At 38.3% G+C, this 15,635-nt stretch overlaps 2 protein-coding genes and 2 long non-coding RNA genes across 9 annotated transcripts in view; 2 read left to right on the top strand and 2 right to left on the bottom strand.

The window, feature by feature from the left end:
- The window catches only part of LOC127964884 (NACHT, LRR and PYD domains-containing protein 12-like), a 1,383,583-nt gene that overhangs the window by 878,574 nt on the left and 489,374 nt on the right, over window positions 1-15,635 (bottom strand). The gene's annotated exons all lie outside the window — the stretch shown is intronic.
- Window positions 1-15,635, top strand: part of LOC127964964 (uncharacterized) — a 528,628-nt gene that overhangs the window by 37,725 nt on the left and 475,268 nt on the right. The window lies entirely within an intron of this gene.
- The window catches only part of LOC127964963 (uncharacterized), a 78,958-nt gene that overhangs the window by 9,300 nt on the left and 54,023 nt on the right, over window positions 1-15,635 (top strand). The window lies entirely within an intron of this gene.
- On the bottom strand, window positions 10,032-14,805 carry LOC127964927 (uncharacterized). Of its 5 annotated transcripts, none has more exons than XM_052565474.1 (11): window positions 14,545-14,805; window positions 13,414-13,498; window positions 12,253-12,393; window positions 12,018-12,166; window positions 11,758-11,894; window positions 11,549-11,642; window positions 11,333-11,432; window positions 10,917-11,164; window positions 10,598-10,757; window positions 10,255-10,382; window positions 10,032-10,161 (listed from the first exon to the last, which is right to left on the bottom strand). In XM_052565474.1, the coding sequence occupies exons 2-10, from the start codon at window positions 13,493-13,495 to the stop codon at window positions 10,303-10,305; spliced, it is 1,191 nt and encodes a 396-aa protein (XP_052421434.1). In that variant the 5' UTR covers window positions 13,496-13,498; window positions 14,545-14,805; the 3' UTR covers window positions 10,032-10,161; window positions 10,255-10,302. The 5 variants fall into 5 exon arrangements, with proteins under 5 accessions (XP_052421434.1, XP_052421432.1, XP_052421435.1 ...); XM_052565472.1 differs by having other exon boundaries at window positions 10,583-10,757; XM_052565475.1 differs by having other exon boundaries at window positions 10,583-10,757; window positions 12,018-12,170.

A 15,635-nucleotide genomic window follows, 5' to 3' on the forward strand; every position in this document is an offset into this window, starting at 1 on the left:
CTGATGAACTTTTCCTGAAACACACAGAAGAATCTTCTCCAGCAGCGTGTTCACGAGAGAGAAGCTCTTCATTCCTCTCCTTCACAATCATAAAGATCATCAGTGGTGTCCTGCACATCATTGTTTTGAGCTGACTGTGAGATCTGATGCTCTAGAGCTGGATTTGTGTTTATTATAGTCTTCAGATCCTGATCTGATATATAGACCGGGTTTCATTTCTGTGTTTGGACACGCACGTGCAGAGGGGGGGGGGGGGGGGCGTTGGGTGCTTGAGCACCTGCCCTTTTGCCCTTTGGTGCCCAAAGTGCCCTTTTGTCCATGCAAAATTTCCTCTATTTTTTTTTTATTTGTCATAACGTTTCCTTTTGTGAATACCTGCTCATGCCCAATCTAAATATTAGTACAATTTTGAATAATAATTTAGCCGTCAATAAGATGACCAACATGACCTTTGACCTGATGACGACGACCTCCTCATATGCCCGGGACGATTAGTCACGCCGCACGCACATTTTTTAATTGTCAGAGGATATTTTCAACACCGCGGAAGCTGGTAAGTGGTGTTTCATTCTCAGCGAAGTGATTTTGATATTTATTTACTTATTATTTTACAAGAACCACGTGATGTGAGAACATGCAGATATGTTGTTTATATTGCGGTGTGTAGCCTGTAGTGTAGAGTAACGTTAGTGTGCTGTTTGAGGGAGAAACGTTTCACAGGCATCGAGGGCAGAGGCGTCATGTCCATTCAAAGATTTCTGAGCCAAGTTTATTTTAAATGCAGCTTCCAAACGACCAAAAAAAAAAAAAAAACAGTAGAATAATATTTTTTATATATTTGATATAATCACACTGTTGTGATTAGATCGTTCAGTGGATGCGCGGATGCAATGGCCAATCGGATACGTGCAGAAGAGTCATCATGAAACGCGCTGTTTTTGTTCACTTTCTCTCTGACTGAATTATTTAGAGAATTCTTTCTTCAGAGAGAGAGAAAACAAAACAAAAAAATCCTGATGTGCATAATGTAATGTAAAGTGGTTCAGTGATTAATGGGAGTTTTTGAGAGTGCCTGAACTCTGGCTAAACTGAATGAAAATGTTATTTGATAATGTAAATGTTCTTTACTCTCTGTAAAACGAAAGTGTTAAAATAAGTAACTTACAATATTGTTATTAAAATTTACATTAAATGCAAATTCAGTCGTATTAAAAATATGTTATGGCATGATATGGCACTTATGTAAAAAGTCGGGGTTTTATGTGTAGTTAATAGATTACACTACCTTTCCATTTATTGATCAAATAACAATCTATAAAGGTGCAAAACGCGTTTACTTACACGTTTGAGAATCAAGATATTTCCTGATATATTAAGCATGTTTGGAATTGTTTTGAATAAAAAGGAAAAATAAATAAAACATAAGTCTATATAAGTTATACAGTGCGTTCATTGATTTAATTTCATCAATATTTAAGGTGGACTTATTGATTAGGTGCAAGAATAGTAGTGATGGTTAAAATAATAGATTGATAATGAAATAGTAAATTGTGCCTTGTTCTTAGATGGACAGAGACTGGAAAGTAATAGATCAGATGAGGAGATGAAGATAGAGGAAGAAAAAGAGGCAAATGTAGACGCACAAGTGACAAAAAGAGCAGGTAAGCAGAGGCTGGTGAGAAAGAGGAAAATGTAGAGTGTTTTCTGTAGTTTTTACTATAACAGCTGTTCTTAATTATTTTGTAGAACAGAGAAGAAAAAGCCTTCAGGTTGGGACAATTTAAGACATTTCAGTTTCTAATCCCAGAGTTATTATTAGGTGGAATTTTTTCTTTTCCTTTTTTACTTTTAAACTTAAAATTGTCTCTTCTAATCTTTTTCTTTTTCAAAACTTCATCACAGCATTTGCTGCCGTATCAATACATAATCATCCATATCGATACGCAAATCGGCAAAGAATGCTTCACAATATATTGCTGTATTGCTATTTTGAACCGCGCTATTTAGAGCCTTGTTCCATGTGCCCCTTTCATACTTTGAGCACCTGCCCCTCCAAAGGTCTCTGCACGGCCCTGGACACTAATGTTGTGAATCAGAGCTTGTTCTGTAGTCTTTCACAGAAATGAGTCACATCTGAGTTTGTAAAAGTCATTTTCACAAAAGGCTGACATGTAACTGGATATTTAACACAGATCTCATTAAATGACAAACTCTCAGCTTGTTTTGTGTGAATAATTCATGAACGTGTGTGACCTGCTGAAATGTAAGTTTTAATCTTTTTTATTTGTGACATTAATGTGGTCACAATGCTGACAGAGTAAATATGTGTTAGAAAACTAGACTTATATCACTCATAATACTAACATTCACAGGAATACACCTTTTCTATGGTTTGATTTATTTTATGTCATACTGCGTCTCTCTTTAAATGTATAATAATGTAAAATAGTGTCTAGTGTTGTCCAGTAAAGAGTCAGACACTTCAAGCACAAGTGAAATGTCTGAAGGTCAGCTTTACTGATCAATGTGTGGAGCGTCTCTTTGCTGCAGCTGCTGCTGATTTAATGAACCAGTTTCTCATGTGACGGGGTTGTTTTTACCCGCGCCGCTAACACACGCTTTACTCTAATATCTACTGGATTAAAAACACCTGTCCTGACTCCTTTAAGATTCTGTTATTCAGGAGAAAATCTCTCATTCAGGAACATTTATTTTAAAGGAGTCAGATTGATTATTAAATATGATAGTTTAGTTGATGATGAAACACTCACCGAGCTTTTCTGCAGTTGATCACAGCTGGTATCAGTCTTCTTCTCCCCTCATATGATGTGTTGTATTTCTCTAGGTTCAGTTCATCCAGAGGCTCCTCTGACATCTGAATCATGTAGGAGATTGTTGAGCACTGAGCAGGAGAGAGTTCCTCTGAGTGTTTGTCTGATTTCACAAACTCCTGAATCTCTCTGAACAGAGTCTGATCTTTCACTTCCAGCAGACAGAGGAACAGATTGATGGACTGATCAGCTGAGAGACGATGACGATCATCTGGATCTCTGATCTTGTCTTTAATGTCCTGTGTGGTTCTGCTGATGGTGTCTGAGCTGTTCTCTGTGTGTGTCAGTAGATCCTGTAAGAGTCTCTGATTGGACTCCAGTGAGACGCCCAGCAGGAACCGCAGGAACAGATCCAGACGTCCATTCTCACTCTTGAGAGCTTTATCTACTGCTGATGTTAGTAGATCATACAGAGAGACTTTATCAGATCTGTATAAACTGAATTCATCCAGTGTTTTCTTGTTCTTTGTTAAATAGCAGTAAAACAGATAGAAAGCAGCGAGAAACTCCTGAACGCTCAGATGAATGAAGCTGTAGACTTTCCTCTGATGAATCACAGATTCCGCCTTAAAGATCTCAGTGCAAATCCCAGAATACACCGAGGCGTCAGTGACGTCTATGCCGCTCTCAATCAGGTCCTCCTCATAGAACATCACATTGCCCTTCATCAGCTGTTTGAAAGCCACTTCAGCAAGTTTCACAATCACTTCTCTGTTGGACGGCAGGAGTTTCTCTGGATCTCTCTCTTCATACTTCTGCTTCCTCATGTTGATCTGAATCAGCAGGAAGTGGATGTACATTTCAGTCAGAGTTTGAGGGATTTCTGCTCTCAGATCTTCTTCCAGGAGCTTCTGAAGCACAGTGGATGAGATCCAGCAGAAGACGGGGATGTGGCACATGATGTGGAGGCTTCTTGCTCTTCTGATGTGTGAGATGATTCTGCTGGCTTGATGCTCATCACTGATTCTCTTCCTGAAATATTCCTCCTTCTGAGGCTCAGTGAATCCCTGAATCTCTGTCAGACGGTGGATGTATTCGGAGGGGATCTGATTGGCTGCTGCTGGTCTGGAGGTGATCCAGATGAGAGCAGAGGGAAGCAGCTCTCCTTTCATGAGCTTTGACATCAACACAGCCACTGATGAAGTCTCAGTCACATCACAAACTTTCTGAGCGTCTGAAAACATCAGTGTGATTCTGCTTTCATCCAGACCATCAAAGATGAACACAACTTTACATTCCTCATAAATCTGTGAGTCCAGATCTTGAAGTTCAGGATGAAAGTCCAGCAGAAGTCTGTGAAGACTGTACTGATGATCTCGGATCAAGTTCAGCTCTCGAAATGGAAGCACAAACATGAAATCTACATCCTGATTGGCTTTTCCCTCGGCCCAGTCCAGAATGAACTTCTGCACAGAGACGGTTTTTCCGATTCCAGCGATGCCTTTAGTAAGAACAGTCTTGATCTGCTCTTTCTCCTCAGATCCTGCTTCAGCGGAGGCTTTAAAGATGTCATTGCAGTAGATTGGAGCGTCTTGTGAGTGTTGTGTTCTGGCTGTTTTCTCCATCTGTAAAACCTCATGTTCTTCATTCACTCCTTCTCTCTCTCCCTCTATGATGTAGAGCTGTGTGTAGATGCTGTTCAGGAGGCTTTCATTCTCCTGGAGTTTCAGTCCCTCACATAATCTCTCATACTTGTTCTTCATGCTGGTTTTGTGCTGCTCTTTGACTCGCTGTAGTTCATCATTCACTGCTTGATCATGTTTATTCAGAGACGCTGTAACGCTCGTGTTGTTCAGACAGAAGACAGAGGAGACTCCTCCAGAGATGCTTCGCTCTCCATCTGCTCTGCTGAAATATCACAAGAACAACTGATTAAACATGTCTCAAAATAAAGGATGTGTAAATTAACATCTAAACTGATAGAGATTTCAGTCTTGTATTTTCAGTATAATTTTACTCTGATCTGCAGCAAACACTAGATGTGTGTGAACAGTGAAGTGTGTTCAGGAGCACAGGAGCCAATAAAACAAGCTCTTTAAGAGTTAAATTTAACACTGGACCCGAGTGTATTTGGTCCCACTCAGAATTAGTGATAAAATGACTCTCGTCACAGTGTTCAATTTTCAGAGTAAAATTAACTCTTTTTGGAGTTAAAAATTAACACTGCTCAACACTGAATAGTGTTGTTACAATTTAACACTGAAGTAATTTAACTCTGAATAGTGTCACCACAATTTAACACTAAACTAATTTAACTCTGAATAGTGTTACCACAATTTAACACTTAGGGGAAATTAACACCAATTAGTGTTATTATTTCACTTTTGTAGAGTTTATTTAAATTTTCTTAGTGAAAAACTAATCCCACTCAGTGAGTACACTTTTAAAACCCATTTGGTGTTGCAATAGGTTAAAATGCTGATCAAATAACTCCAGAGAACAGAACAGAAAACAACTTCAACGTACCATTTAAAACATTTATTAAAACATGGTCAGGTTTAAAATACATTCACAAAAAAACATCACATCTGCATAAAATGTCAATAGGGCACTATATGCAGCGCAGAATCTGTTGTACCATACTTCATTTGGAGATCAAATGGTTTGAAATAACACAGCTCGTTAACATTCACTGACTTTAGAATTCTGTCTGGATGCATTCTGACTGTAAATGCATGGTAATGGTCATCAAAACAGAGTGTTTCCATCAATGTTCCACATAAAAGTACATTTTCATCTTTCACAGCAATAGTCTTGATCTTATAAAACACTGGCATCTCACATGCTACTTCAGTACAGATAATAAAATCAGGGCTATACTCTGTGCCATGATGTTTGATCCATTTTACAGAATAGACACGTTCTGATTAGGGGTGTAACGATACGCGTATTCGTATTGAACCGTTCGGTACGAGGCTTTCGGTTCGGTACGCGGTACGCATTATGTACCGAACGGTTCGTTGGACTAATTAATTAAATTTGGAAAATAAAAAAGGTGTGTGAAATATAATGTTATGCGTTCAACGAGGTAGCCCAATAACCCAAACGACGTAACAGGCAATGCCCCTGACACCCCCGAAGAAAAAAAAACACCAACTTATATGTTTATGTTAGGCTACTCAGTCAGGCGCTCGCTCACTCAGTACGCGCTGAAGGCTCGGTACGGAGCCCCGCACGTCACCTGTAGGAGAGAAAAAACATCAATCCGTGGCGACGGTTTTGCAATCCGTCCCCTCAGTTTATAAACCGTGCTCATGAATTAATAAACTGTTCACTCGGTTTAACAAATCGTACCCAGGATTAACAAACCGTGCCCACGAATTCCCAGTCCGTGCGTTTAGATAAACCGTGCCCTCGGTTTTTGAATCCGTACCCACGAATTCATAATCCGTGCGCACGCTTTCGCAATCCGTTCCCTCGGATTTGAAAACTGACACGCATTTTACACTTAACAGTGAAACATGCATCTAACTCCGGCAGGTGGGGTGAGGTGGGTGGAGCTTAGTATAATAAAATCACAAAAATAAGTCTTCATGTTAAGAAAGAATTGTACACAAGCATTTCCAAAACTGTCCAAAGGTTATTTAAAAATAAAGCAATTCACAAATTATTTTATGACAAATATTTTTACTGTCTTGTACTCATTTATTTAGCCTACAAATTAAAATTATAAAAAATAACTTTATTTTTATTTGTATCATTATTATATATTATTAAACAGGTTATGCATAAGAATCTTTTATCCAAAATAACTTACAAAAGAGGAAAAAATTACTCCAGAGTCAGTCACAATGCCAGGTTTATTGCACAATAATAATCAAGTGCTATTATAGATTATCAGCAATTGAACAAGATTTTAATGCGCATCTTTCTTATTAAATCTTTGTATTCCACCTCGTACTACACTTGATAGAGAATCACTTAAGACACTTTGCTGTAAACCTATTCCACATAATAATATTCAATAAAACTGTATGTTAACACGTAGGAGTTTGCTGCATGAATCCGTGAGTACGGTTTACAAATCCGAGGGAACGGATTGCGAAAGCGTGCGCACGGATTATGAATTCGTGGGTACGGATTCAAAAACCGAGGGTACGGTTTACAAAATCTAAGTGCACGGATTGGAAATTCGTGGGCACGGTTTGTTAATCCGTGGGCACGATTTGTTAAATCGAGTGAACAGTTTATGAATTCGTGAGTACGGTTTATAAACTGAGGAGACGGATTGCAAAACCGTCGCCACGGATTGCTTTTTTTTCTCCTACAGGTGACGTCCCGGGCTCCGTATACGGACATCACCGCAGCGAATGGTGCATTTACGTTATAGCCGCGGATATGAGACCTTACTCTGTAGTGGAAAACGCAGGTTTTAAGAACATGCTTAATGTAATTGAGCCCCATTACAATATTCCTTCACGAGCCCATTTCAGACAGACCGTAATTCCTGCTTTGTTCCAAAAAACATAAGCCCAAATAGAGAACCAATTGAGTAAAAACACACTAAATATAAAGAGTTATAGAGTTCCATATAAAAAGAGTTACATCTTTGTATTTGTTCAGAACCACTACAACAATATTACATTTAATTTAAAAAAAAAAATTTATAAGGAGCTATTTTTGTTTTATACAGTATGCTGCTAAGAAAACACCATAGAAGATGGGTAAAGAATAGCTCCATCATTGTTCAATGTAAAAAAAACACATACTTTGTTAGTTTTAATAAATAAAACATTTTTTAAAAAATCAAGGAAATTTATCTGCCAATTTTTTTCTTTTTGCTGTATCTAAAACGTACCGAACCGTACCGAACCGAACCGTGACATCAGTGTATTGAACCGAACCGAACCGTGAATTTTGTGAACCGTTACACCCCTAGTTCTGATATATCCACTCCTAGCTTGGAAGCCATCTCCATGCCACCTTTAAGTTCACCGAGTTCCACCATCTTCCCTGGACCAAGAGTCAATCTGTACTGGCTAAAAGACTCCCAGTGCATTGCCATACAACTCTGGTGCTTGTTGGCCAATGTTTTGGTGATGTTTTTGAAGCTTTTTAATTGAGTTTTAAAAAATTTGTGTTTAGCTTCATAACGCATGCACCACATGTGCAGAATTGGTCCAATTTTTCTTATACACTGTGGGTAATGTATCATTATGTGATGCTTTGGTAAAATATTTTTTTCGGGAAATAATTTTTTGAATAACTGGTGATGTTCAATTATTAAATGTTTAAGATAAATGGTCATGCCTTCTGTTAGGACTGGTGAGAGTACAATGTTAACAATCTGCAGAAGTAAAAGCAAAACACACCAGTGTTTATCATCTCTCTGCACTAAATCACCAAATAACAGTGGCATGTTGCGCAACAAGCACCAAGATTGTATGGCATTTAAACCCAAATCGTTGCTTCCACCAAACAATTTGACTGACGGAGGACGGTTCTTCTGCTGATTGTAACCATAATCAAAAGCATGTATTCTACCAGCAAGATCATCAGCACTCAGAAAATTATGCTGAATGTACTGCAAAACAAGTTTTACCTCTAGCTGAGCGACACCTTCGAGAATGTCGTGCATTATATCCACAGCAAAATTGTTGGCTGTGTTGAAATACTTCAGTGAATTTAACAAACAGACCCGTTTGACGCCATAAACATGAGGGAGTGTAGAGTCGTCCTGTAATCTTTTACAGTGCAGAGCATGCATCTCAGTTGTTCTTAGTACAACCTCAGGGTTATCTTCGGAAAACACAAACTGAAAGCGATCTTTTTCAAGAACACAGAAACGACAGCAATATTGAGCCCCAAATGACTCCAGAAACCCTAATAAGCTGTGTAAGCCAAGGTTATCCCCTGTGACTTGAACGATTGTACCCCTAATACAACTTCCACATACTGGATTCTTAACTCCCTCAATCTCAAGCACTTTTAGATCATTTACTAAAGGCTCGATTATAGAATTAAAACCATACCGTCTTATATCCTGTGCATGAAAGAGGGCACATAAATGAATATTATCTAATGAGGAGTTAAAAATGGGGGGGAAATTCCTTAATGTAAAATAGATAGCACCCAATTTGTGTATACCTTTTTTGGAACCCAAAGGGTTAGCGGTCTCAAAATCATCATAAAATAACTGAATTTGTAAGGCATCTTTGTCTGTGTAAAATAAAGGATTACTTTTGAAATGTGCTGCATCACTCAAGTCAAAATAAACGCCTTCCTTTGGAACATGCCTGGGTTTAAACAAATCAGTAAGATGCCGATTTTGTAAAATGGCCTTTAGGGTTTCTAAAATGGGAATATAAGCAAATTTATCTGTTACAACAACTTGATCAAATGTTCCTGTGGTTTTGTTTCTTCTGCTGTCAAATCTTGTGCCAAGCACTATTTCAGTTGGTTCAACAGTTCCCCATTTCTCTGTAAAGAGTCTCTTTCGTTTGGCTTCCGAATTCAAGAAAGTGAATGGATTTTCCATATGTTCAATTGAATTTTCTATTTCCCTTTTAGTAGCAATGTCATGTGGAGGCAGACAGAGCAAAGCTGCATCCTTGGCCTGACTGTGAATCTCAAAAACAATTTCCTCCATAGATGAAACAAAACCACTTACAGCAGACTGACTTAACCCAGCAACTTTTAGTTGCGCAACAGCCGAAGCACACATATCCAAAGAGCTCTTATTTGACATTAACAATACAGATGTTGTGGCTACCTCTCCAACACAGGCAATCTGATCAAATGTTTGAGAACTAATTTGTCCTTCTGCCTCAGCAGTCTCACTGTTGTCAATGGTATCAAAATTCTGGTCACTTTGCTCAGTATGTTTTATATGCAAATGTTTCCTAAAACCTGAAAAAGTACCAAACACAGAACTACATCCTGTCTCTACACATTTAAGGCGAAGATTCTTTCCAGGAACAAAACCATGAACTAATCTTAGATGCCTGAGAAGTATTTTTGAACCAGATAACTCAGCCTGACAAACAAAACACAGGGCAGAAAAACTTTAGGCCTAACTAAGCAACCTTGCTCTAACCTCAGCAACACGAGGACTCTCTTTCACTTTGCCAACATCTATGTTGTACACAGTGGTCTGAATGAAAGTGTACATGTTGTGTAGCATAATGTTGTAAGAGGTGCCAAAAACAAAGTGTGCCTTAAACAGCTCGTCAAAAGCACCAAGAGAAGAGGCTGACTTGCATGGAATGGCATGCTGATCAAGAACGATGAAGTACTGGTGAATTGAACTCTTCTGAGGTCCCACGGCCAGGAGGTAGGGCTGAGCAATAGCTGCAATTTCTCGAAGATGCTCCTCAATGTTTGTTCCACTCTGAGAAAACCAAGCAAATGCAAGAGAACTATCACCAATGTGTTAAAAATTAAACAGAAGAACAAAGTAAAGAAGAAGAAAACAAAAACAAACCTTCTTAAAGACAACAAGGTGTTTCTCTGCTTGAGAGGCAGATACCTTTCATGGTCTTTTCCGGCCTTGGGCAGAGGGTGGGATCAGATGCAACAGAAGTATAATTGAAGCGAGTTCACTGTCCCAAACTGTTTAAACACACATTATGTAAGAAAAATTTGACCACTAATACAAACTGGAAGTTTGAGAACATAAAAAAAAAAGAAAAAAAGAAAGTATGGGGACTAAATCGTTCACTTTCAAGTTCCTTGGAAAATTTGTTCAATACTATTTCAAATTAATATTTCAAGTGAAAAATGTATCTTAAACATCTTCCCAAAATTAGCACCCTCTTCTGAGTCACCAGTAGGAGATTCAGCTGCTAGTAGAAGTTCTTCCAAATCACTGGTGCTGGGAAGCTTTTTGCACTGCTGAATCACTTTTTTCTTGAATGCAGTGGTCCAGTTCTCCAGTAGCTTTCCTGACACTCCTTCTCCAAACATCAGAACAAAGTCTTGCTCAATCTAAGAAGAGGCAGAAAAGGATGACCCAAAATATTTTGTTCTAAGTAATAGACAAATAATTATATAAACCCACGTATGCATTGAATAAACATATTTAGACATCAGTAAATTTTGTTGTAATGTTAAATTGATAAAAACTTATGATTATAAACACTTTACCAAGCCTTTAATGTCTTTGAATCGTGGAAAGACCGTCAATATATCACTTGACTGCATGGGGTCAAGAACCATGTTGCGGCGATAGTCGAATGTCAATTTAATTTTCTTCTTGATGGCGTCCTCATCAGAAGAATGGCTCATGAATGCAATTGCTTTCTTGCATTCATCCTCACTCAAGATGGTCTCTGAATTAAACTCTGACTGCCGTCTTACAGTTGGTCCACCAGACCCCCCTTCAGAAGACGTTCCTTTTGATGAACAACAAAACATTTTAAAAGCTTCAACACTGCTTAAAGAATGATAAACGAAGTTTAATCTTACAAAGGAAACTTCGTAGCAACAGAACTCCCATGAAAGATGACAAAAAAATATATTTATAAAAAAAATAAAAAAAGGAGGAGATTTTCAACCTGTACCTTCAAATGATGCACGTCGTTCTTTAGCTAAGCCTCTCTGTATAGTTTTGATTCTCCATGCCAAGTACCCAGTACCGCTTTCGCCATCATAGTAATGTTCCTTAGAAAGCGAAAAATCAAGATAAAAAGTATATAAATTCAACAGCAAAATACACCACCTGTCCCGAAGTATGAAAAAATTTCAACACAGAATTAGAATTCAAAGCGGACACTAACGTAGCCATTTTTGGAAAAGGGGTCACTGAGGTACGGGAACAAAGCCACAATTCCTCTGGCATATTTTTCTTTCACCTGCCTTGTTGGTGACGTACTGCAGTAAAAAATAAAATAAATAAAATTTGTGTCCTTTGCCTGACTTTAAACAACATCAAGACATTTTAAAACTAGAGACCATTAATACACCAGGTGATGATTATGAACATTACCCATTCTTTTCTGTCATGTGAGCTGCCAAGATATTAACCATTTTCCTCCTTGTTTCATCCCCCAAAGACTTAGTTCGGTTGTACTCCGTTATTATACACTCCCCACCAGATTTCTGGACAAGAATGGTTTCCACCAACTTAAAGATTATAATAAAAACATATATATAAATTAGTTTTCAAAATTGTAAGTCTCATTGATCAACTTAAATCAATAATAAATATCCCCAAAAATATAAAAGTAGAAAAAAATTGATACCCCCCTTTTTAGCTTCTTCGTCTAGCCTCATTCGTTTACTTGAGGAAGTTTCTTCAATAATGACTGTGTCCTGTGAGTCACTGGAGTCCACGGATGGAGTGCGGGACCGATTTGACTGCTCATGAGAGGCTTGTGGAGAAGCAGAATCCAAGTCTGGCTGCAGATACAGTTTTATGGGGAATTATTGTAAATTAGAAGTATTAAATACATTCCAAACATGTAATGAAATAAATACAAACCTGCACCATGTTTTATTGTAAGAACTCCAACTGAGGGATCTCTGACTATATCCTCAAAAACATCACCATCCACCTCAGTCCCTGACTCATCAAAAACCTTCACATTCTCTGGTACAGCTGGGACACCAAACTTTAAAAATGCTTTTAAAAGAAAAAAGAAAAAAATATAAATATATGCAATTTTATGAGAAAGGATATATGACTTGTAGGGCCCTATTTTAACGATCTGAAACGCAAGTGTCAAAGCGCGAAGCGCAAGTAACTTTGTGGGCGGGTCTCGGCGCTGTTGCTATTTTCCCGGCGGGATAAATGGCTCTTGCGCCCGGCGCAAATCTAAAGTGGGTTGGTCTGAAGTATCTTCATTATTCATAGGTGTGGTTTGGGCGTAACGTGAAATAAACCAATCAGAGCGTCATCCAACATTCCCTTTAAAAGCAGGTGCGCAAGTTCCATTATGGATTGCTATTATTATGGCGTATTTACCAGGCGCACGCCAGGAGCGGTTCACAGCCGAGGAGACTGATGTTCTTGTAAGAGCAGTGAAAGGCAGAGAAGTTGTGTTGTATGGGGATGGGAGAAACCCACCCAAAATACACCACAATGATTTCCGTCATCTCATGTGTTAATATTTATGATTTGCAAAAATAACTGTTGCATCTGTGTAGATTACATGAGCAAAGTGTATGCGCGTTGTGCACGCTATACATTATGGTCAAGAATGCGCCCTTAAAATAGCATAATGAACAACGCGCAACGCGCCAATGACTTTAGACTAGTTTTTTTCTGGTCAGTGGCGCAATTGTTTAATGGAACAGCAAAATAGCACCAGGGATTGTTTGCGCCGGAACACGCCTCCTTTTTTTGCGCTGAACCGCCCAGGGAGCGCAAGTTCATTCACTAGTTTAGCGACGTGCTTCTGTGGAGGGAAAAGCGCGCTTTGCGCGGGTGCAAAATAGGAATGACACATGCGTCGGTGTACAAAGTCAATTGCGCTGGGTGCAAGATAGGGCCCAAAAGGTTTTACATAGCGAGGATGAACTTTGAACATCAGGGCACATGCAACATTTGACTATTCTTATATAAAATTATAGCCATCCATCAAGTAACATTTAAATAATAAAAAATCATAAAATAATACAATGAAAGTATATATTTATTTACCAGCAGATAGAAATTCCTCCAGGCTCAGCTCAGTTATCTTGACAAATTTTTGGGCATCCCCAAGTTTCACCTTAACCAGCATGATCTGTAAGAAGTGAGAGTACTGTACAGATTACGGTGTAAAATGGATACCTCAGTATCAGTTTATATGATTAGATTTAGAATAAGTCATACAAGGTAGCAAAAATAGAGAATTAAAACATCGACAATACATCAATGACACGCCAACTATACCAACTAACTTACACGCAGTTTAAAAATTAAAGCGCATTTTCATTATTTTCTAACGAAACATACAGCGTTTGAACACCGTCAATCCTTAAAATAGGTTGAGGATCACTTTAAACACCTAACATGTTACCGCTCAGGTCAGCTAATTGTGTCTAACAGCAATAACAAACTTTAATACCGAAAAAATTAAGGAAGGTTCCAGAAACAATTTAGCGGGTGTTTTTTTCCTTCGTTGAACAGCGTTGCATCAGCACCATCTCTACGCCCATAGCGCCATCTAACGTGACTTAAAAATGCGATGGTGGTGATCAAATAAATGTCCTCACAAAAAGTTTTAAATTTCGTTGGACACATTTAATTTGCGAACTGAACTTTTGCAAAAATTGTTTATATAAAATTAAAACAGTTTATATATTATGTTATCATATTTATTGACTTTATCAAACGTCGTAATATATGTTCAAAAATGACCTACGTCACATCATCAACAATTTTACATGAATTACACGTTAAACATTGTCATATATGATACAAACATCCACAACCTAAGCTGGAACATCTCAATTTCAACCATCCAACACATAAAAATGTTGATGCCTCGTTGTGACTGTTGGATAATTCAACGTTTAAATAACTAAAACATATTAATGGCATATAACAGTGCCAAATGCAACTAACGGGAAGAAAAAAATTATAAGCTTTTCCATTAGCGCTACAGTGTGACGAAAACAACTCTCCAACGTATCAACTTGCCACAAAGGTACCTAATCGGTATTCCCGAAATCAAAATAACAAAACTACACAAATTGCATCAAAATATATCCTATGCAGTAATGTAAGCATATTTATTCACATAAAACATCAAAACTGCGTTTTAGTATGTTACTTAAAAGAGCTTACCTGTCTGTTGGAGCAAAAAGAAAATGGCGATTAGAAAACTACTCCAGTCCTGTTCAGATCTTCGCAGGGGGTAGATTGAGGGGCGGAGCTTAACAGAGTAAAGTTAACGACGCAGAATTTAACTCTGATCATTTTCACCAACACTAGGGGGTACCTTTCACCAATTGTTGTTGAGTTTACTCTTTAAGAGTAAAGATAGAATAACACTGCTCGATTAACACTGCTGATTTTACTGTGTGCAGCTCCTCACAGAGTCTTCAACACCTTACACTGCAGAACAAACATCTTCATTATTATTCTTTACTCTCTTAAATGTGGAGAATCACCATACAGTCTAAAGTGATCGTTAATGTAGGATCTCGTGTGCTAATTGTGTCGAGTGTCTGTGTGTATTGAGTGTGTTTCTGACTCACATAAAGCAGTTCAATCATCACCACACGATTATCCTCACCTGGGGTCAGAGGTCACTGCTTCATCACTGAGGTTAGGAGGATTAATCATGGATCCGTCACTCTTCAGAGACACACAGCTGTGATCAGGAGATGAAGATCTCTGACTGCAGATCCTGAGAAAACACACAGAAATATCACACTCTTTTGCTGTAAACAGTGATGATGACAGAAAGTGAGAATCTGCAGCATCAGTCAGATGTGACGCCAAAACACATTTACATCATGATCATCTGATCCGGACGCCTTCTCCACATGTGTGAATGGTTTCCAGCAGAAGACAGTTTGTCTTCCACTAATAAACAAACTCTTAGCAATGCTGTGAGGATTTCTGACCCGCACTCTCAGTCATACAGGGGTCAAGCATCCTAACAAATAGTTCAAACTACATTTATCTTGAGGGAAAACCCAGTGTCTATATGAAAGAAAAGCTCAAGGCTTTCAGATCTCTACCTTGTCATATAACAGTATTTTACAATCACGTCAAGCACACTGAATACTGATATTTGTCCAATGATATTTGTCTATTACAAACTGAAGTACTGTCTAGTGACAAGAACACTAACCGCAGCTCTACAAGACTATTATAAAGCAGCCAAACAACTATAAACTGATTCTGAGCTGCACTTCTGGGTAAGTGTG

Source organism: Carassius gibelio, chromosome B9, assembly GCF_023724105.1.
Source record: "Carassius gibelio isolate Cgi1373 ecotype wild population from Czech Republic chromosome B9, carGib1.2-hapl.c, whole genome shotgun sequence".
NCBI lineage: Eukaryota > Metazoa > Chordata > Actinopteri > Cypriniformes > Cyprinidae > Carassius > Carassius gibelio.